This window comes from Prinia subflava, chromosome 2, assembly GCF_021018805.1.
Source record: "Prinia subflava isolate CZ2003 ecotype Zambia chromosome 2, Cam_Psub_1.2, whole genome shotgun sequence".
Lineage (NCBI taxonomy): Eukaryota > Metazoa > Chordata > Aves > Passeriformes > Cisticolidae > Prinia > Prinia subflava.
The window spans coordinates 58,753,407-58,774,505 of record NC_086248.1 but is presented as its reverse complement, the minus strand read 5'-3'; the positions used below and the strand labels follow the sequence as shown (position 1 = coordinate 58,774,505).

The 21,099-nt window shown below is 36.6% G+C and overlaps 1 protein-coding gene across 13 annotated transcripts in view; it reads left to right on the top strand.

The window, feature by feature from the left end:
- The window catches only part of SYNE1 (spectrin repeat containing nuclear envelope protein 1), a 294,687-nt gene that overhangs the window by 41,994 nt on the left and 231,594 nt on the right, over nt 1-21,099 (top strand). For all 13 annotated transcript variants that reach the window (XM_063390127.1, XM_063390128.1, XM_063390126.1 and 10 more), the window contains exons 3-5: nt 9,049-9,110; nt 18,512-18,607; nt 20,421-20,504. In XM_063390127.1, the coding sequence (XP_063246197.1) occupies nt 9,049-9,110; nt 18,512-18,607; nt 20,421-20,504 (242 nt within the window). The remainder of the gene's footprint in view (nt 1-9,048; nt 9,111-18,511; nt 18,608-20,420; nt 20,505-21,099) is intronic.

Here is a 21,099-nt window from a genome sequence, read left to right as displayed (position 1 = left end):
GGCTATGAAGGTGGGTTGTTAAAGAGTCTAAGTGCTAAAATTCAAGTGTGTGAGAGAATTTGAAAAGGTTTGTAATTTGGAGAAATTAGGAAAGACTTCTTCAGGGATATCCAGAGCTCTGCTTCTTGCCAAATGTGTAACTCCAAAGGTCCTGCTTATTCATTCATGTATTAAGAAAAAAGCAAAGGAGCAGCCAATCTAAAATTAAGACTGTTTGCATCAGAAATAGCTTGTAGATTGAAAAAAAGTTACTTTATTTCCTCCGACTTTTTAGAGCATTGTTTGCCCTAAGTTGTAAGCTTGTTTCTAGCTCTTCACAGTCTGTAGCACTTTATCAGGTGGTTTCTTTACTAGCTTTGTTTATCTTCCCATGCTTGAGCAATTGCACAGTCTTCCAGGCCTAGATAGCACCTAGTTACCATAACAGAGTTGTCTGTAGGAATGAAGTTTTTACTGAACCAAATCTTAATAGAATTGCACTTTGTAGCTCACCAGTCTGCCTTAAAGTTTTAGCAGCCTCTTTTACCTCTGGCTGGCTGAACTGAACACCAGAGACAGATCTGTGCGTCTTACCACTTGGAGGATTCATTGAATGTTTAGACCATTTCATGTTCTCAATGGGATATTTGGTTATTTAACTTGAGAATAAAAGTGGTTGAACTTCAAAATGGTTGATTCTATGCAGCTTTCATTAAAAGAATTCACCATTTGTGAATGGACTCTATCAGAAATGATGGTCAAAGTCGTGCTTTTTTACAAGACGTTCATGTGCCATGTAGGACAGACAGCACAGAGACTGCAAGAATGTGGATCTCAAAAGTAGCTATCATTTTCAGGGAAATCTGTTTCTGTTCAAGACATTGCCCAATTTGATTTCCTTGAAAATCCCACACTTTTGGATAGTTAGTGTCTCTTTAAAGTGCTGCCTGATGTTTGTTGGACAGATTGCTTCTTTTCTGTGTGGTGTGCTGTTTTTCATCTTACAACATAGCAGGATATATTTATTATTTGGCACCACAAAATTTAGTATCACTTTAATCCTTACTCCCATGTCTATGTTTTTATTGATTTTGAGCTGTTGTGTTGTTTTACTCTAGTCACTTTCATTTGTATTAGAGTTATTAGAAGATTTTTTTACTATACACAAATAGAAATGTTTAATATAATTATTGGTGAATATTCTGAATTCATGAGCAACATAAAAAATACTAAAAATAAGGTAAATTTACTTTTATTATAGTAAAAGACCTTTATATCCTGATTTAATCCATTGGACAATGTGTGCTCAGTATATCTCCATTAGTTTTGATTTATTTCACTAGATGCTGAGCTCTTACCTATCCAAATCAAGGTTTTTTTCCCACTGTTTTTAGGCTAATGAATTCACTTAGAAAAATGATAATTTTACTACTGGTAGTAGAAATTTGCTCCAAGCGGCACATTTGCTGCAGTGCATTTACATTTCTGTGTCCTATGACAGAGAAACATTAAACATTCAAATTCCAATTCAGTTCTGACATTTTTGCACAGTGTCTCAAAGGTTGTAGTGCATAATGTTATGAGCAGTCCTATTAATGTCAAAAAATATTAGCAAACCTACAGCAAATCAGTGATGACTGTTACAGTAATTTGCCTGCCTGACAAGGTTGGCTTCAGGAAAGCAAGACTGTCCATTGTTTTTAGGAGTTCATGTAAGTGCCACAGAGTGTGTAAAAGATGGAATCGGAGCCCGTGCTTTCCATTTTCCATTAGAGATCTGCTGCCTTCAATCTGCTCTCATATTTATTTTTGTGTAACTGCTCTTTAAGTATCTTTCTTGACCGCAGAATGACTGCTTAAACCCCTAGCTAATAAAGATACTTGTAGACACACTGGTACTGAGCTAGGTTACCTATAGATCTATAATCACCATTCTAAAAGATATTCTTTAAATTATTTTCTTTAAATGATTTGATGTGAGTACTGCTTGTCTTTAAGATTCCTGTTAAAAATCAGACTTGTTTTCAATGTGACATGTTATTTTTTAAAAGTTTGACTTTGTCGAAAGCTCTGAGGAAGTGGATAACAACACACAAAGGTTATTACACAAAAGGTTTTCATGTCAATAAAAAGAATAAAATGTGTAAATGGCAACATGATGCCAGTTGCAGGACTGCAATGGGCTGTAACAAAACCCCCAAAATATTTGTTTAGGACTTTTTTTTTTTTTTTTTAAATTATGGTCATTGCAGATGCTACTGTAGAAGGTAGTTTATAGACAAGAGGATGATTTCTCAACAGTGTCTTTAAATACTGATGTCTTCAGGAAAAAGAAATTTTTAAACTGCCTACTTATTAGCATGAATAGATTGAAACAGGAGTTCTACATAAGATAGTTATTCTTATTAATGGAATTCACTGGATTTTCTAGATATCTATGTGATTTGTCACCATCCAAACCATCCCTTTAAGTATATAATTAAGGTGGATACGTAATCATAAGAAGAAATCACAAGTTGAGTCTTAGAGTTATATTAGGCTATTTTCACCTTACCTCTTGGTGCAGGGAAAGATATGAGTGTGTTGAACACTTAATTTCACTGTCCCTGTGCCAAACGGGTGAATGAGCAGACACCTGCAGAGCAGCAAATCGTGAATCTTTCAGATGGAGCTGAAACCATTACACACGATTAACTCAAATGCTGGGTATCCTGATTTTAGCCAATATCTTCTTCAGGGTGCTGCTTTTTAGAAATGAATTAAGTGTGCCTATAATGGTTTTCTAAATGGTGGCGTTTTAATTTGTGACTGTATTCATTCGAGTGTGGATACTATGAAACTGAGTCATATGTGAGTAATATGTTTACATCACATGGAGATTAATACAGCAGTCAGTGGAGATGAAAATAGTAGTGCAGCAGCACAGGCAAATACACAGTAAACATAAAATGCAAATACATTTATTGATTAGTTATGAATGCATTCTGCTTCTACACGTGCAGAAGAAACAAATGTAGCCCATCGAGGCAAAATATGGTGCACAGCAATTTAATTGCAATTTGCTTTATTTTTAGTCACTCAAAATACAAAATAGGAGCAAGTATGCTGCAAGGACTGGAAATGGAAAAGATGCACAGAATCAAAAAAAGAAAATCTTTTGGACATATACTAATCCACTGCAGAAATCATGTTGTTCTCATTCATTTCTCCAAACACCAAAGGAAGCTTTCCTGATCAAAGAGAAGAGCAGATAGGGGCAGTGCAATTATACCCAGACCATGTCCTGGCTTCTAAGAATCAAGATTAAATCACTGCACTGTGCTCTATTCATGCTTTGTTCCTTCCTGTGAAAACCAGAGTGCAGGAAAGTGGGGCATAATGCGAGTCTGGATGGCTCAGGAACATCTGATGTTCATGAGAATATGGCCACAACGGGGCCTTATTATAGCTTGGATTTAAGGGCTGGAAGTCTCCCAAGTCCCACAGTATAAACATTTGCTGTGACAGTCTAAGTGCTGTTGTGAGGTGCACCCAACAGCTGAGTTAAAGCACACACTCTGGTGCCGGCTAAATTTTTTGTTTCCCAGATTGCAAAAATTTAATCTGCTTGCACAGTCCACAACATGTCCCTCCAGAGAGCCTGTTTGCTGATTGTGTTTGCAATAAATTGACTGAGAACAGAAGAAGCCACCTTGATTTGTTCAGTTTGTACTTTATTGTAACCTGATTTTTTTTAAAATGCGACCTTCTTCAGATGATAAATGGAATCGTTCTTTGTATCTTTCTAAATAGTGGCTAGGTAGACTCTCTCTCTCTCAGAAGTACAGGAGATCAATAAGAATTGCTTAATTTTAAAATACATAATTTGTAAATACATTTCAGACAGTAAGAGCAGAAAGTCCTCAGCTGTGTGCCAGTTGCTGTGCAGCAGCATGTGACACAGCAGGCAGTGCTGCTGCACATGTGAGCCTGCTTCTCCACACTTCAGTTTCCTGTAATTATTCCACCAGTATGTGTGTGGGTTTCTCTATTTCCACTCTTCCAAATGACATAAAACCTTTGGCTCTCAAAGGACTGTACTGAGGTTGCCTGTACATTGTGCAACCCCAGAGAGCTGATCCCCATCATTTTCTCTGGTAGGAGTTTGGGCAAGGATGACTGGTTCCCTTCTACCCATGTGTATGGATTTTCTTTCTTCAGAAACTGGTGGGGAAGCAGACTGGTGCTCAGTGGTGGAGCAGGATATGAGTGATGTGTAGACCTCGATCCCAAATCTTGGAAATTTAGATAATTGTTTTGTTACTGTGACCATCTCATCATTTCTGATAAAGCACATTGAGTAGGAGCATGTATCTGAATGCTACACTTCGACAAATGTTGTCTTTCACCTTAAAATATAAAAAATGGATAAGTGCATGAGGAATTTAAAAATATATTCCCATTCTTTGTATCAATATTGCTAAGTCTTGTCAATGGCTGCTGAAAAAAGTTTTTCCCTCTTTGCTTTCATGTTTTCCTTTCCTTACAGAGTTACTAGTAAACTTAGAAACTTAGAAAAAATACATACTTCAGAACTACTACCAAATCTGTTTGTTTGGGGTCTTTTTAAAACCCAAACTTTCCTGGCATTGTACCATAAAAAACATCAACTGGTGGTTTAGACAAGAAATGAATTTGCATTGCCCCTGTGCAGTACCTGTAATTGGGGTAATCCAGCTGTCATGGAAATGTTGATTAAATGATGTAGCTTAAAATGTTGCCTCTTTTCATAAGCAGTGTCCCCACATTATTGCTTTCATTCTGCAAGCTTTTCCACAGCTGCTTTAAGATAAAACTGTTCTCAGTGCAGACAGGAATTGTTACATAACATAAATTACTGAAAGCCTTAGAGAATGTTTGCCATACTGGTCATCAAACATAACTTTCCATTGAGGTGCTGTCCACTGCTTTCTGTGCTGTGTTTTCACGTGGCATGGAAACACTGCAGCTGTTTTGGGACACTTTTCTGTACTTCTAGGTTGATTTAGCAGTATGACATAAACCTGGAAAACAAAATAAGACAAAAAGCTCTTTGGTATTTTTATTTTAACACTGTCATAACCAAAGAAAACAAATAAAGGATACTGAAAATGAGGAGCTAGGAGGAACTCGAATTTCACTAAAGCAAGACACAAAATAAATCTTCACATTTTTCAGTCTGTGAGAATCAATCAAGATGCTTTTGTTAGGCATGTGTGAACTTGACTGTTATGACTGTGCATGAGCCTCCTTCTTGTGTTACCTTGAAGCAGAACCCAATATTTGCCACCCTGCACTGTCCCATGCCCAAGCACCAGATGCTTGATGTGCCATCTGCTGCAGCACAGTACACACATGATAATGTCACATGATAATGCCTGCATGACAGCAGGCATTAGAAGGAGTATGCTCGATGAACATTCCATCAGCATCTTCATAACTGTCTGAGGGTGCATAGTTTGTTGTGTTCATTGATCCAATTAATTTGTTGTAAATTTTTCAAAGTAAATATATCCAATTACATTTGTCTTCTTTTGCCTAATCAAAAAATTCTTATAGAAAAGCAGTCTGTTGGTGATGCTTTAGTAGAGAACAGGTTTGTAAAAATATGAAGATATTTCCAGACAATTAAAATAAGTTATTTGATAAAAGCTAGCTTTCTTGCAACATTTCTGTCAGATGCAGAATCATATTGTCAGAGTCCTTGTGTTTTACAGAAACAGAAATTTGAATTTTACTTCTATAATGATACATTTACAATAATGGCATAATAAAAGTGAGCCTTTTAATTCTCATTTCAATAGTATGTGTTGCTCTGTTGGCCCCTGTAGGGGAATAATATCTGAATCTCCACAAAGGATTTTTCATTTCTGCCTTCATTTTATCAGAGGAGAAAAAGATCTGTTCAAGTGCTCTGGTGCTCTGTTTTAATGAAGTTGAAAGTACTGTATATTATCAGAAATTTGAGTATGTTTCAGGCTGATCTAGGCACACGCCAAAAATTCTAGGCATCCTTACATATGTTTCATGCCCCTTGCACAACAGATCAAATGCATTATTCAAAGCTGAGTGGCCTACATATCTGTTCAGATTCATTGCTTGCTATTTCTTCCACTTTCAGTTGCAAAGCTGAAGGACATCCCTGTCTCACAGGAGTATGCAGTGAACCCAAGTGGTTGTTTTTAAAAACTCTTTTCCTTTATATGTGTGACAACCTAGAGAAGAAGGTCTGTGCTATTCAACCATTTTTACTTACTGAGCACTGTGCTGTTAAAAAAGCACTGGTGAGAAAGCTGCATTGATTTCTGCACACCTCTTTTTGCTTTAGGGTATCAGCAGTCTAGTTGGGTTGTCGTGGTCCCTGGATGAATTATTCAAGCTCTTGACATCAGAGATTTCTGCTAGCGGATTGGCTGGTGCTGGGATAATGAAATCTTTGCACAGAAAAACAGAGGGGAAGGATGATGGCAGTGAGACCAGCAGAACTGCTGCTTCCAATACAGCTGGCTTTGGCTGGCTATTGCACCTCTGCAAGAACATATAAGGATGTTTTTAAGGTTTGGCTTGGTGTGAATTCTCTGATAAGAGACGGTGGAGGGATTTTTGTGAGAGGCCTGCATTTCCAGTGAGGGAGAGCAATCGGATCATTGTTGAACATTTACTTCTGGCTGTATTCTAAAGAAACGCTGCACCCGAGAGAGGGGTAGAAGCCGCAGCAGCATCCACAGCAGCAGCAGCAGCAGCAGCAGCAGCAGCAGTGCCTATGGCTCACTATAAAGGTGCTGGTGGCAGAAATATCCTGCCATTGAAAGTGCTCCCTGAATTCTTTCAGTGCCAGCAGGGTAAGTGGTGCGAATACGGAGCTGACAGTCCTTGCAAGTGGGGAGATCATAAGGAACTGTGTGACACACAGGTTTTGTGGGTATAGATCAACAGTACCTGTGCAGAGAACTTAATGAAAATAACACAGTTGCTTCCAGGTAGATTTGTAAGAAGCGTATTTGCAACGAAATTTTAAAAACCAATGCACTGCTTGTGTTATGTTCAGACAGATTTTACAGTGGTAAAATCTGTTCCTTTTAAGCCTATACAAAATAAATGCTAGAACCAAGGAAACTTTATTGTTAGTAGTTCCAGTTAGGCTGATAAAGAATATATTGCTCTTATAAATTCCCTTGTAACAGGTTATTTAGAAGGGCTATTTCTGCTGTTTGTTGGTATGACTGAAACTCTGTGTGCCTTCTGCTCATAAAGTGTCCCTTTAGAAGCTGGAAGCTGATTCTCTGATTTCCAGTTTTCGTCAGAAGGCTGTTTTTTGAATCACCAAGATGCACTGGAACTACAAATTATGGAATCATTTTCACTCATGGTTAGGAACCATGCAATGAGAAGTCTGTTTTTCACAATGTAAAAACAATTGTCACATGCAAAATCGAGACACCTCTGCCAAAAATGATCAGTGTGGAATGAAGCTTGATGCAGTATCTTAGTGATATTTTTCATGACTTGCCCATGACTGCAACAAGTAGATTCTGAGAAGGTAATTTTAAAAACTTACGTAATCCTGCCTGCCCAATGATACCAAAGGAAACTAAAGAATACAAAATTATTTTCTTAGGCATAAAGTGTGATAATCTAGCAGTAGATGCTGGTGAGCGTAGGTATCTTTTTTCCCCTCTAGTGTTTCTTATATGTGAGATAATACTAATATATAAAGAAAATGTCCCTGAATTATAATGCACAAACATTTTTTGGGAGCTTGTATATGTCCACTGACCAACTGAAGATAACATTTTGACCTATGAAGTTTGTGTGGTGATTTCTATCCCTATGTACCCTAATTGTGAAGCAGCATTGTGTGAGTGTAAATTAGGGAGTTTATTGTTAGGAATGCAACAATCTTAGTAGCTATCTATTCCAGAACTTTAATGGGTGTTAAGGAATATTCTATTTTAATTTTACAGATGTGGAATAGTAAAAAATGCTGTTCAGTGCTGCACCAGTCACTAACAAATGCAGGAGTTAAAATTAGATATTCCATCTGTAGATTTTGAGATATGCACATATTCTTATGACAAGTAAACATCATCAAACAGCAATTGTATTTATTTGAATTTTCTGTTGGGAAATGAAGATGTTCATTCAGAACTGATGATGGTAATAACATGATTTATTTTTCTGTGAAATAGATATTTCCTCCTATTTTTGAAAGAAAAATCTCTGCCATAAATATTTGAATACCTCTGCTGTGAAATTATTGCATGTGTCAAAACTGATTACCCACAAGAAGGGGGCAGGACTTTGTGGATTGGTTATAATGCTGTGATGCTCTTCCCTCCACTGCTGTGACCCTTGCTGCTGAGGTTGGAGGAGCTGATTTGGGAGCTATTTTTAGCTGTGCATCTGGCAGCTGTCCCTTAGGGATGATCTAACAGTCAGGGAAATTCGCTATAAACCATCCAAGTGCTTCAAGACAGGCTAAGGGGCGTAGTAAGTAGTGGTGTAGAAACTGCCTGAACCAGCAAATGGCTCCTTCCTGGCAGGAGCTCCCAGGGGACAAATAAGTTTGATAATGCAATTTCAAATCTTTAATTCAACATTCTAAAAATTTTCAAATACATATGGTAAAAAGTATTTTTTTCTAAGTCCCTAGCTGAATTTCTACATATAAGCAGCTTGGCTGTGGGAGATGAGGATTTTAGTTAAAAAGTAAAGAAAAGCTCTAGGTGCTCAGACCTAGTATGGTATAGATTTAGAACACAAATTTACCTTGACATTTAGAATTTAAGTGGTGTCTTTCTGGTTAGTAGCTTGTTAAGACTTGAACTTTGCTGTGAAACTCTTCAAATAGTCAGGTATTAGAACATTATTGTAATGATATGAAGTATTTTTTACAAGTATTTAGAGGCAAAATTGACGGTCTCAATAAAATATGGAGTTATTTCTGACAAGTGCAGAATGCATTTGTCAGTAGGAAATTTTATTCTTCCACCATGTAAATGTGAAAGTATCCAGTGATGTCTGATCAAATTAATTTCTTTTTATTCTCAGATGAGCAAGAGTCAGTGCAGAAAAGGACTTTCACAAAATGGATCAATACTCATCTGGCTAAGGTAACACATGGCTTTGAAACTTTTTTTCTTTTTTTTTAATCAAGCATTTTAATCTATGCCTGTACTGCTTGGGAGTATAGAATATGTCAGATTTCTCTAAGCAGTATTTCCTAAAGTTCAAAAAGGATCCTACTGGTCTGCACACCATTGAGGATGAATCTCAGCATGGCAGGTGATCAGCTGCAGAAGTGCAAGTGGTGTCCAGAGGCAACCACCCAGCTTCTTTGGCCAGAACTGAAAGGTAGCACAGTACCTGGTATTTCAGCCAGAGAAAACATCTGAAACTGTTTTCTCTGAAATAGAAATATTAGACTTACTGCACACAATATGTTTGAATAAAGTTAAGTTGTGTCTTGTGTAATTTGATCTGGTTACACACATAAGTAGTACTTCATGAATCCAGTGCTGAATTAATTATCTGATGCATTCTGGGATTTGTCATGAAACTATTGTTGCTTCTTCTTAACACAACCTAAAACTCCTGTTTTGCCTTTAGAAGAGTAAAGAATGTGATTTACAACCATTTTAAAAGTATTAAGCTACAATTGGTACCAACCTTATCTGAAAACATTAGGGAGATTCAGTTTGGTGTTCCTGGAGTTTTCACATAACACAGCTCTAACCATAGTTATCTATTAGACCAAAAAAAATTAAAATTTGAACTCCCAAGAGCAGCTTTTTGAAATGTGTATTTTTAAGCCTGAAGATTAATGATCATTAAAATTGAGTAAAGAAAGCTGTAACAGCACTGTTTTAACTTTTGTGTAAGGAACTAGCAAATAATTACCCTCAAAAATGAGCCAAGCAAAGCAGGAAGCCCATATAAAGCTGTACTGTGGGATTTGATCTAACGAGACAGTATGGTAGAGCAGCAACATTTTTTTACATTGCTGAGGAATACAATGGAAGAACTTACTGAGAAATTAACTACACTGGCATTGTAAAATTCAACTGCAAGAAAAAAGTTATCTTCAGGACTTCTTGACTGTGGATTCTCACTGGAAACGAGGTCTGTCCCCGTATTGTCTTTAAAATAACTTTGAAAAGTCCCCGTGTAGGAGAGAACTTTAGCTCTCTGTGTTCTGTTTACTTCAACTGAAATTGAAAGACATTCAGTGTTTGCTAAAGCATCAACTAAGGGGGCTGTGAGTGAGTGTAGGAGGAGAAAACTCTTATTTCATGTTCATCTATTTCTTAATTGTGTCGTGTCATTAACAATAATCTGGTAATTATGGAAAAGTAGAAGATTAGGTAGACTATCTGTATCATATTGTTAGATATTACAAGTGTGTGTGTACACGTCATGATAATTCCCTAGTCTACAGAGTAATCCTTGGGAAGAGACAAAGTCGTGGGGGCAGCTCCATTAAGAGATCTTTCTCTGGATTGGGATTTGTGAATGTTTCCAGCTGTGCTAGACCCTTTGGGCCATGAGGGCTCAGATGAACCTTTTGACTTGCATGACCGAGGTGTGTAGTTCCTTAGTGGGCCTGGTACTGTAAAGACTGATCAAACACGTTCAAACCAGGCAGTGATGCAGCCACAGCCCTGACTTTTAGCTCCCTGAGGCACCTTTTAGTTACTTGTAGTAGCTGATTTGTGTTGATTTACACTTCAGCAGGAAAGTTGTGTCTGTGATACTTTTATTGATGACTGTCAGCACTTTTGCGTCACTACCTCCGTCAGATCATCTGGCTCTGCTTTCCATTTCTGCTGTTACACTGCTAAAGGAGAAACACTGTTCATAGAAATTAGACTCAACAGAGTGACCCATGCCATTCAAATTCTTAAGTGTTTAAAGCTTAAACTTTTAAAACTTTGTTACATTTTTGTGGAAGGTATTATAAGCGTGTATATAAGTGGAAATATATTTTCTGAGTTAATTGCAGCTGTAGGAAATACAGGTGGGTCTCTCAAGTGTCCAGGAGTTGCCTTGCACTCATGTTCTGACTTTTAACTCAGAATTTCAATATTTAGGCTATTTGAGTTTTGTAAAAGGTTGTTGTGGTTTTGATTGTTTCAAAAGAAACTGGAGATCTGTGTCTGAAAGGCTTTGAAATTGATGCAGAAAATCCTGGAAGGATACCCACTCTTAGCATTGTCTGCGTTCTGCTCTCATCTTTGAGCCAATGAAAAGTGGAGTGTCCACTAGTCTGGTACCCAGCAAGGAACACTGTGAGGTGCTGGCCTCAAACTTACAGCAGAGAAACAGCAACGTGTCCTGCACCACTGCAGGGTAAAGTAGCTGGGAGTGAAGGAGTGAAGCTGAGCCAGGAAGAAAGGGGGTAGATGGGAGCAAGGTAATTTGAATTTTGCCTTTGTGTCTCACCATCGATCCAGAAACACTGTGCTGAATCTGACTCAGTATATGCATTCAAAATCATCAGTAACTTCATGCCAAATTGTTTCTCTATCTCTTGGCTACTCTTGGAAAACTCTGGGTTTCTTTCCTTTTATTGCCATTTTTGATAATCTCATAAAATTATTAATAGACAAAGTAATAGGAGGAAATAAAACTGAAAACTATAATTAGGATATCTGTAACTCAACACCATGGCTATCTAAAGAAATGTTGCATCATAAATGAGTCTAAGGGATTTTGAAAATAAATACTGCATGAAACATCAAAAGCAGGAGAAATTAATGGTTTCTATGCAAAGATTGATGGGGTTTTACAGTAGCAATTTATAACATGGGTTTAGAGGTAGCAAAGGAAAGGAAACTGCTCAGGTAGAGTTGTCATCCTTATACTGTGTTGGTTGAGTGGAACAAAGGAGGATCTCAAAAGGAGCAGTTTCTCACATTGTGAAGAGTATTGTTTTGAAAGAAATGGAAATACAGAAGTGATTTGATTATTTTGGGAAGAACCAAGACCAATTCATAGCTTTGGAACATAAAGCAGGATGTGATTGTTTGTCTGGGTTTACTAGGAGTAAAAGATTCTTCCTTTCTAATCTGTAAGATCTTAGTCTATGTTTTTCATCTAAAAAATGATGAAATGCTCTAATTGAAACAGAAGATAATTGAATAACTAAGGCTATCAAGTACATTTAACCAATCATTTTTGGCTATTTAATATTAGTAATGGGTTTGAAAATATGGATATAAATAAATACGAATGGGCAAAACAGTTAAACGAAACAAGACTATTGCTGAAATTTCTTCACCAAGCAGTTTTCAGACACTGGAATTGGCTACCTATGACAGTCATCATCCCTGGAGGTATTTAAAATAGGTGCAGATGTGGCACTTAGGACCATGGCTTAGTGGTTGACATATCAGTGTTAGGTTAATGGTTGGACTTGATTTTAGAACAATTTTCCTGCCTCAGTGGTTTTACGATTCCATGCACTGAATTTTATGAAAGGCAATAGGAGAAAGGTGCAAATGTTTTATTCTCTCTCACTTTTATGATAGAATGCTACCTTTTTAAAATTACATTTTGTATTTCAAAGATGTTCTTTCACAAACAGAGGACAAGGACTTGGCATCAGCTAATTATGGGACAACTCAAAAGATGGAGGTAAAACAGCCTTGGTGCAAGCTGTGCTCTCACCCAGAGGGGATGAGCAGAGAGGAAAGCCCTGCAAGTATGCTAACTAGCAGGTAGTGTAATGCAGCTTCATTTTGGGCAAGCTGTCAGCACAAGGCTGCATCTGTCCCTCTGCTGTCTCCCTAACCCCAGCTGTCTCTGTTCTGTGATTCTGAGCAGTAATTTGGTGAGACTCATCACAATCGTTTTCTATGCCAGTCACTTGCAGAAATCAGGTCATAATCTATGCAATTAATGTGGTCTATCTTCTGGACCATCCTTTTGAATTTTTGAGCATCTGTGCAGTTCTACTAAATGAGATGTGCATGCAGGACAAGTTTTATGATTCCACATAATTTATTGATATTTTTCTATGGTTGTAGAACTGTCCTTCCTCATCTCAATCTCAGCTTCAAAATATAGACATAATTTCAATATGCTTCTAATCGTATTTGAAGCATCTTTTCAAAATCTAAATTTAAAGTACAGAACAAATTTAGACCAAATATTTCAAAAAGGCGGCATTATTTACACGCAGAACAGCAATTACTTATTTTTTTTATTTCATTACCTATGCCAGTTTTTGAGATAGAGGATTAGATGACTAAAGAAGATGAAAAATATATCACTTTAACAGCTAAGGCAAGTGCTTTTTGATGCCTTTTTCATCTTCCATGAAAGTTTGGGGGAATAGTAGTTTCAAAGTTTGAAACACAGAGTATGTAAATTGGTTTAATCCAATCAAATAACATTTTTGTTCCCAGGTGTAGGGATAATTTTAGTATTTGTACTCACCAAAGTATTGCTGTAAACTCACCGATAGAGTGAATAACAAATACTTATTGAAAGAAATTACTATTAATTTTGTATTTCCATTAAGAGGATGCACACATTAAAAAACAAAAGCAGAGGATGGATATCAACTAAAAATAAAACTAAGAATGGATGAAAAAGCTTAATTTTATTTATGCAATATTTGTATAATGCTGAATTAAACCTGAGCATTAAGCCTCATGTTAAAGCTTTTGAAACTGCAAAATTATATCTTTCATAGTAAAGAAGGGAAAAAAAAGAAACAGGTATATCAAAAGTTCTCACTGGGCTTTCCATGAGGTTAGCTTGTTCCTAAAATGTAAATGTATCTTGTTCTTTCATGAACCTCATTAGTTTTCATAATTTAACAGAATCTGATCCTTTTGATCTTTTTCAAGTGGGAAAACAGAGGCTCCCAGTATCTTAGTCACTGACTCAGAAAAAAAGTAAGCTACTGTCCACCTTGACTGCATAATGAGGAAAATCTGACTGGTAGCTTTCTGCTTCAACAGTTACTATATATTTTCAGCTAGTATTGCATATAACCTCTAATGTTGAAGTGTGAATACTGAATTAATTTGTGTGATGAAATTAATCATGCAAAACCTAGGACTGAGTACCTCAGCTTTAGTAATTGAAAAAGTCAGTAACAACAAGGAATACGAAAACATTCATATGGATTTAGGAATTAAATTGTGGCAGAGGAGGGATCCAGCCATTACAGAGTAATGGAAATTTCACATTATCCTCGCTGTTCTCACATATATTTCCCTGCAGAGACAAATTCAGTAGTTCCGTAGAATTTTTCCTGTTTGTGCATGTGGATAGATTTTCATACATTTTTTTCAACAGTTTTTGAAAGATTATTTGAAAATTAATGTAGCAAAAATAGTTTTCAATGTCTGCATTGGCTTTCATTATGATGGAGATGCATCATGTTATTTGTGTAGTATGATTTACTCATTAGAGAAGTTAAGTACAGGCTGTGAGGAAAAGATTCCTGTAGAAAAGATGCAAATGAGAAATTAAATGCAAGAAAAAGTCTTGCAATAAAAGAGTAAAGCTTAGCAAATATATGTTTGTTCCATATCTAAAGTTTGGATTTTACAAAACTTATTTTACTGTGTACAAGGAGGAATTTCTAGAGATTGCCGGTCTAGTAAAAGTCTTTTTTTCAGGCTCATCAGTTAAGTATTTTTCTGTATGTACCAATGTTCAGTTCTTTAGGTCATTCAGAATATTTCCTGGAGACTACAGCAAATTAGACAAGTTTTAAGAGCAATAAGTTTATACAAAGCATTTCTTCCACAGTTCCCACTTATGATCAGTTCTAAGTGCAATTATTTGAATAAATATTTAATGTGACTAAAATCTAGTTTATTATACTTGAAGATTTGTTCTCTTTCAATTCGTATTCCTACTCCAGATCACGTAAATTTACATGTTTTGAGTGTGACTCCCTCCTTGGGACATGACTGTTCCTAAGTATTATCGCTATAAACTAGACTGCTGTGACTGGATAAGCTGCAATAAAAGAATCTTTAACAGAATTCGTTCAATGCAGTATATATCAGATCATTAATCTTAATTCACTTTTTCTTTCTTGAAGAAGCTTGCAAAAAAGCTTGATCAAATACTGAGGCACTTAAAATCATAGTGTGGACCACCTGACAAGTTGTAGATTTAATGTCTCATTATTCATTGAAGTATATTCTGAATTCTGCCAAGAAATTTTGCTGAGAAAGTTTATAATTGCTTTTCTTTAGTATTACAGGATCATTCTTTGCACAGGCTTTCCAAAATTCAAAATAGAGTGTATTAGGATCATTGCAGGTGATTGCATTGCTAGGGCTATATACCTACGTGCAAAAAGCCAAAAACTGAAGTATGTTCAACATTTTAAAATTGCAAAAATTTAAGTTCATTTTCTTTCCTTGCTTTTCCTGATTTACAATTAGTATTTTGTCAGTGCATTAAGGAACAAAGTGAATAGTTGTTAAGTCTAAATCACTAAAGTTTCCAATCTATCCTAATCCTGTAAAAAACCCCGAACCTTTCTTCTCTGGAGGCTAATAAGTAATCAGTGTTCACCTTCATCTTTCACTTCATTAGACATTATATATGCAGCCAAGGAGTAGGTATTTACCCATTCCAATACAAGATGTGTTAATATCAGTGGAGGATCTGCTAGAAAACATTGAAATAGCTTAAGCCATCCTGTGCAATGGTCCATTATATAATAAATAAGCACATGTGAACTTCTCAGTATCAACTAGTGTGTGTATCAGCATAGGGAATAAGATTAATATCTGTAATTGTGTAAAAGAGGAGTCTATTTTTCTATATATGCCACTAGAAATATAACTTGTTCCATATTTCTGAGATTGAAATCATCATCATCGTCATCATCATCTAAATTCTATGCTTATGTCCCCAAAGTAGTTAAAAAAAAAAAAGGTGATTTATGAAACATGATGAGAGTGTAACCAGTTTGTAATTAGGTGTTAACATTCATATAATGTAATGTAAAATATTATATTATCTAGTGTATTACTGAGAATGTATTGAGAAACACAGTCTGTATAATTAACTAGATTTCCTTGTTAGAGGAATCTTATACAGGATCTTCTCTTCCAGTTTTAATGGTGAAGGATCCATGATGTGTGCTGCTAAACACTGGCTGTGTTTGTAATTATGCCACCTTCCAGCAACCAAAAGTACATTTCAGATTGCTGAGTTGTGATTCTGACACTTCAGAGCAGCAGCTCTTACCAACTTTGGAGGTTGATAGTTTCTTTTCTGCTTTTCCTCTTATTCAGTGCTTTCTCTACAGCTGGTTTTCCCCAAACCAGTATTTGATTCAAGTAGGAAGGTAATGTAAGTGTTAATTTCCTTGGGATGCTTTCACTACCTCACCATAGTACCAAGCCTCAGTTGGGGTGTAAATCCAGTTTTTTGTAGTTTAGGTCAATACTATTGAAAGGTGGTTCAGAGCAAGATTTTGGCTTGGGTGATCAGAGGTTTTAACTGCAGAGTGAAGCTGGGGAAACCAGAAGTGCTTCCCAGACTTGCTTTGCAGATGAACTCCAGATGACTTCTGGCTTCATGTTAGGATGAGACAAGTTCTGATCTCTACCTGGATTTGTGAGTAAGGATACTAAAGCACATAGGTTAAAAAGGAGCTGTGTTATGCTCAAAAAGGTGATCTGGCAAGCACATTATGAGCACCAGAATCACAGGCTACTGTAAATCTCACCCTTCAATCGAAAGGTATCCTAAATTGCCCACTGTAAGAAACCCATCTCTCTTCCTTGCTGTAGAGTCAATTTCAAGACACAAACCTCACTACTGGGGCACTTGGGTAGGTGTTTTTTTCCAGGCCTGCACCTCCTGTTAGATTAGGATGGCAGCTGCTGTGATCCTCTCGTCTTTATGGCTGAATTATTTCAGCACATAATTCTTCAGTGTTTTGTCATGTGGTAACTCTGATAAAACCAAAGCTGCTCCAAGCTTCAAACAGGAGATGATAACACAGAAGGTGAGGAAAATTAATTGCATTTGTGTCAACTGCCTGTGATGCAAGACTGGGACAAATTAATCTTCAGTGACCCACTTGCTCCATTGATTTCTTTGGTGTTATATTAAGGAAGTACATGATCCAAGGAAGAATATTATCTATTGCATTTCTAGGAAATAAAAAAGAACTATGACTAAATATATCCTCATAATGAGTTGTAGTGCTGCTTTATTTTATATACATGAGAAAATAGGCTCTTCTATTAATGTGACTATTAGAGCATGTCAAATCTCAGATGAAGTCTGCTTCCAGCAGAGGAATTCTTTTGTCATTTTATGCCATATTTCATTGAAATACTACTTTATCCAAGCTGAACAATTTTTTTGATTTGGGGAGACAGAATCTTTTTTTTTTCTCCTGATTTGTTACTGCATTTTTACTTTTTCAAGAGCAATGTTTCATTTGTTAGATTCATCTTTTCAAATCTCTATTCCTACACAAAAAAAGTAATAGATAATTTGTTGTGCAAGCACTTCTTTTAAAAAGTATCTCAAAAGTAAATTATTAAGCCTTAAGTAGTTTCAAGAATTTTGTAGTTTCATTGTAATTTTAGTGAATGAGCAGGTATTGGTATTATTATCATTGTTTTTATCGTCATCATCATCATTATTATGATCATGATCGCCATCATAAGGTATATGAATTCTCACAAGCTGATGGAAGCTGGGGGATGCCTATTCTATTTGTCAGCTGGACCAAGTTTAAACTTTTGTTTCTGAGAGACTTTTTGTGGTCATTAAACTACTGACCAGCCGAGAGCCGTAATTCCACAAACTGGGGTGCATTTAAGAATACAGAATTTTATTATGTGACTTTGTTACTTAAAATTTCTAAAAGATCATCTGTTTACATATTTTTGAGTGCTGTCATTGTTGTTCTTGTAAAGATAAAGACATTTGGTAAGCAGTTTGTCTTAAGTAGGAGCTGAGGCACTGCTGACAGCACCCGAAGCCTGCAAGGCTGGAGGAGAGGAGAGGAAATACAGCAACTCAGTGTAACAACTCTCAGCCGTGAGAAAGTGGCAGCATCACCCAACCTGCTACACTCTAGGGATCTTCCCTTCATACAGCTCCTCCTATTGCTTGGACTGAGAGAGTGAAATTTCTGTGAAATACTTAACACGAGGGAAAATAGTCTGACGGGTTGAAATGTGACTATAATAGTACATCTGTAAGTTCTGCATATTTTGTAGAGCCAGAATACTGGCTGGTGTGTTTCCCTGCTTGTTGCAGTGGCCAGGAGGTTTTTCCTTTGTATCATCACTTGCAGAAATCCACAAAATGTTACAGCTCTATGCCAGAAGTGTTATATAAACAATGTGGTGGCAAAGCAGTGGTTAAAGGATATGTTGACATTAAACATGATAAAACACAAAGAAGGGGACCAGCCACTCTCTTTGGGTTTCTGTTCAAGAGGAATGGAGTTAGAACGTTATACTTGTGAGCCTTCATAACATCTGAAACCTTCTCCCTTTTTCAGCGCAATCCTCCCATGCTGGTGAATGACCTGTTTGAAGATATCAAAGATGGGGTAATGCTAATTGCCCTTTTGGAGGTTCTTTCAGGGCAGAAGCTGGTAAGAACTTTCCTCCTCCTAAATATACAAGATAGTTGCATAATCTCTGTGGGATACCATATTCTGAGAAGTTTCTATATTTCTGTACTGTAAAAAAACTTTCTCCTTCATAGGAAAATAAGTTTTCCACCCTAGTGGATTATCTGATTGCAAAGCATTGTTACAGATTATTACAGGCATGCTTGATGGCATGCATTTTTTATTAATTTTGGCATGTAGCTCAGGAAAATCTCTTATTTGTATTAGTCTTTGCAGTTCTTCTGGGTTTTGCTGCTATGACACAATCAAGGCCTAAACAGCAAGTTATTTCTATGCATCTTGAAAAAAATTGAGACTTTTCTTGTTAAATTTATGGCTTTTTCTCAAAAAAACCTCATACAAGCACCTCAGATTTCTTGGGGGCTTATATCCATTTGGCCTGACAGTTGCTCTGCTACTGTAAAGAACCTTAAATGATGCCAAATGGCTTTTTCACAGCCCAGTTATGTACAGAGGGGACAGTGTGCACACAGCAAATAGGCTGTCTTTTGGGAGGCAGGCTAGTTCTGTGCATGGAGGAGAAAACTGAAAGGATTTTAGGCCAGGGGCTCTGACTTTCCCCAAACCAGCTCACAGATGAGGTGGCAGCATCTGAAGGAGCAGTGCAGTCTGTTGTTCAGCCAGCTCCAGGGCTCAGGTGTTACAGGCTCCCTCCCATGCAGACGGTTTGCTCTCCTTTTCATACTTCACCTCTGTTTTGATTGCAGGTGAACCCCAAAATTATGCAGTAAGTCAAACCGCAGAAGTGATTTTACTGTGAAAAATGGGATAAAGCTGTACTTCTCAGAGTGTTTCTGCGCCATTGAAATATTTCCCTTTCAGTTTCTGTTAGTCTGAGACAGAAAGCCTCCCTCTTGTGGCAAACCAGAAGTAGTAAAACAGGAAAAGAATTTTAATGATGGCACCTGTTACAGTGAAATTCACTGGATTGTATCCTGCCTGTGTTAATTAGGGAAAGACAAGATATATTCCAAAACTAGAATAATGTCTGGTGAACTTAAAGGTTATGTACACCAGCCTGTAGTAACTGCAAGAGGGATTCAGAATTTATAGTAGGCCTTTGTTAAAGTAATTTGTAACATCCTGAATGGGAATTTAAATTACAATAGTTGCACATTTGCATTACAATATAAAATTCCTTGCGGAATTAAATTCCACTGTTCGAGTATTAGAAACCTAGCATATGTTCTTGATTGAATTTAAAAAATTCTGTCTTTTTATAGCCTACATGTCCTAAGTGCAGCAAAATTCATTGTTCACTGGGAAGTTAGTTTTAATTGCCAATAAGGTACTAGAGAGACGGGATGAAAATTCTTAGGTTAAGTGTCCTCACTGCAAACTGATTTTTAAAAATAACCACTTTGACTTATACATTGCAGGCAAAAATATTTCACTGAGAGCATTTTATATTCTCTCAAATACATGTCTATGTATACACCCATATATATGTGTGTATTTCCATGTGTACAAAAATACCAGTAATAATTTTACATTAGAAGAAAAGTTCTCTGATTTAATGATGTTTACAGATTGAAGCCAACAGTTTGCATCCTGAAATTAAGACATATATATTTTTTTTATAATGGAATTATCACACTTGTGTCCCCTGTGTCTGCCATTCCTCCCTTTGATGTGTATGCAAAGAGACAATTCAACAGTTTCGCTGTTCCAAGGAGCATTTTTACATAGGCATTGACAATAAATCTGGAAGTTCAGTTTTTGAAGCAAACTGACATAAATCTAACTGAAGTTTAATCTGTTCTTTCTCTTTAAGCCTTGTGAGCAGGGACGTCAGCTGAAGAGAATTCACTGGGTTGCCAACATTGGCACAGCTCTGAAGTTTCTAGAAGGTAGACGGGTAGGTATGGTAGCACTTAGCCCTGGTTTTACTTTTTTCTTTTGTTTGTCTCCATAAGAATATGATTTGTATCCACCCATCTGTTTTTTTATTCTCCAAAATTTGAGCTATGTATGCAGCCTTCAGTTTCTACACAGTGCCTAAAAGCTGCTGTAAAATAAAAATTGTAAGGTCCAACACTATGACAATGCATAGAGGGAAGCTTGTCTTTTTTTTTTTTTTTAATTAATAATGAATCACCTTGGAAGATTTCCTTTTTTTTTTAAAAAGTTCTTATTGACTTATTCTCAGCAAAGAATGAACTTTAGTTCAGGAGAAACACTAATTTATAATTTAGAAAAATAAATTTCTATTTTTCAGTAGCTTTTACATGCAAAAATCTACTCCCTGAAATTACAGATAGGAAAATTTAGGGCAATGTGACCCCTTATTAGCTTGCTAGGACTTCAGAATAATTCCTGGATTTATTCTGGTACAGTCAGTGCTGTGGCTGTTCTAGAAAAGAAAAAAAAAAAGAAATTTAACATAAAAAGAAAACCTAAAATCTCACTTTCATCTAGCTGTGAATATCATATAAAAGCAATATATGTTCTAC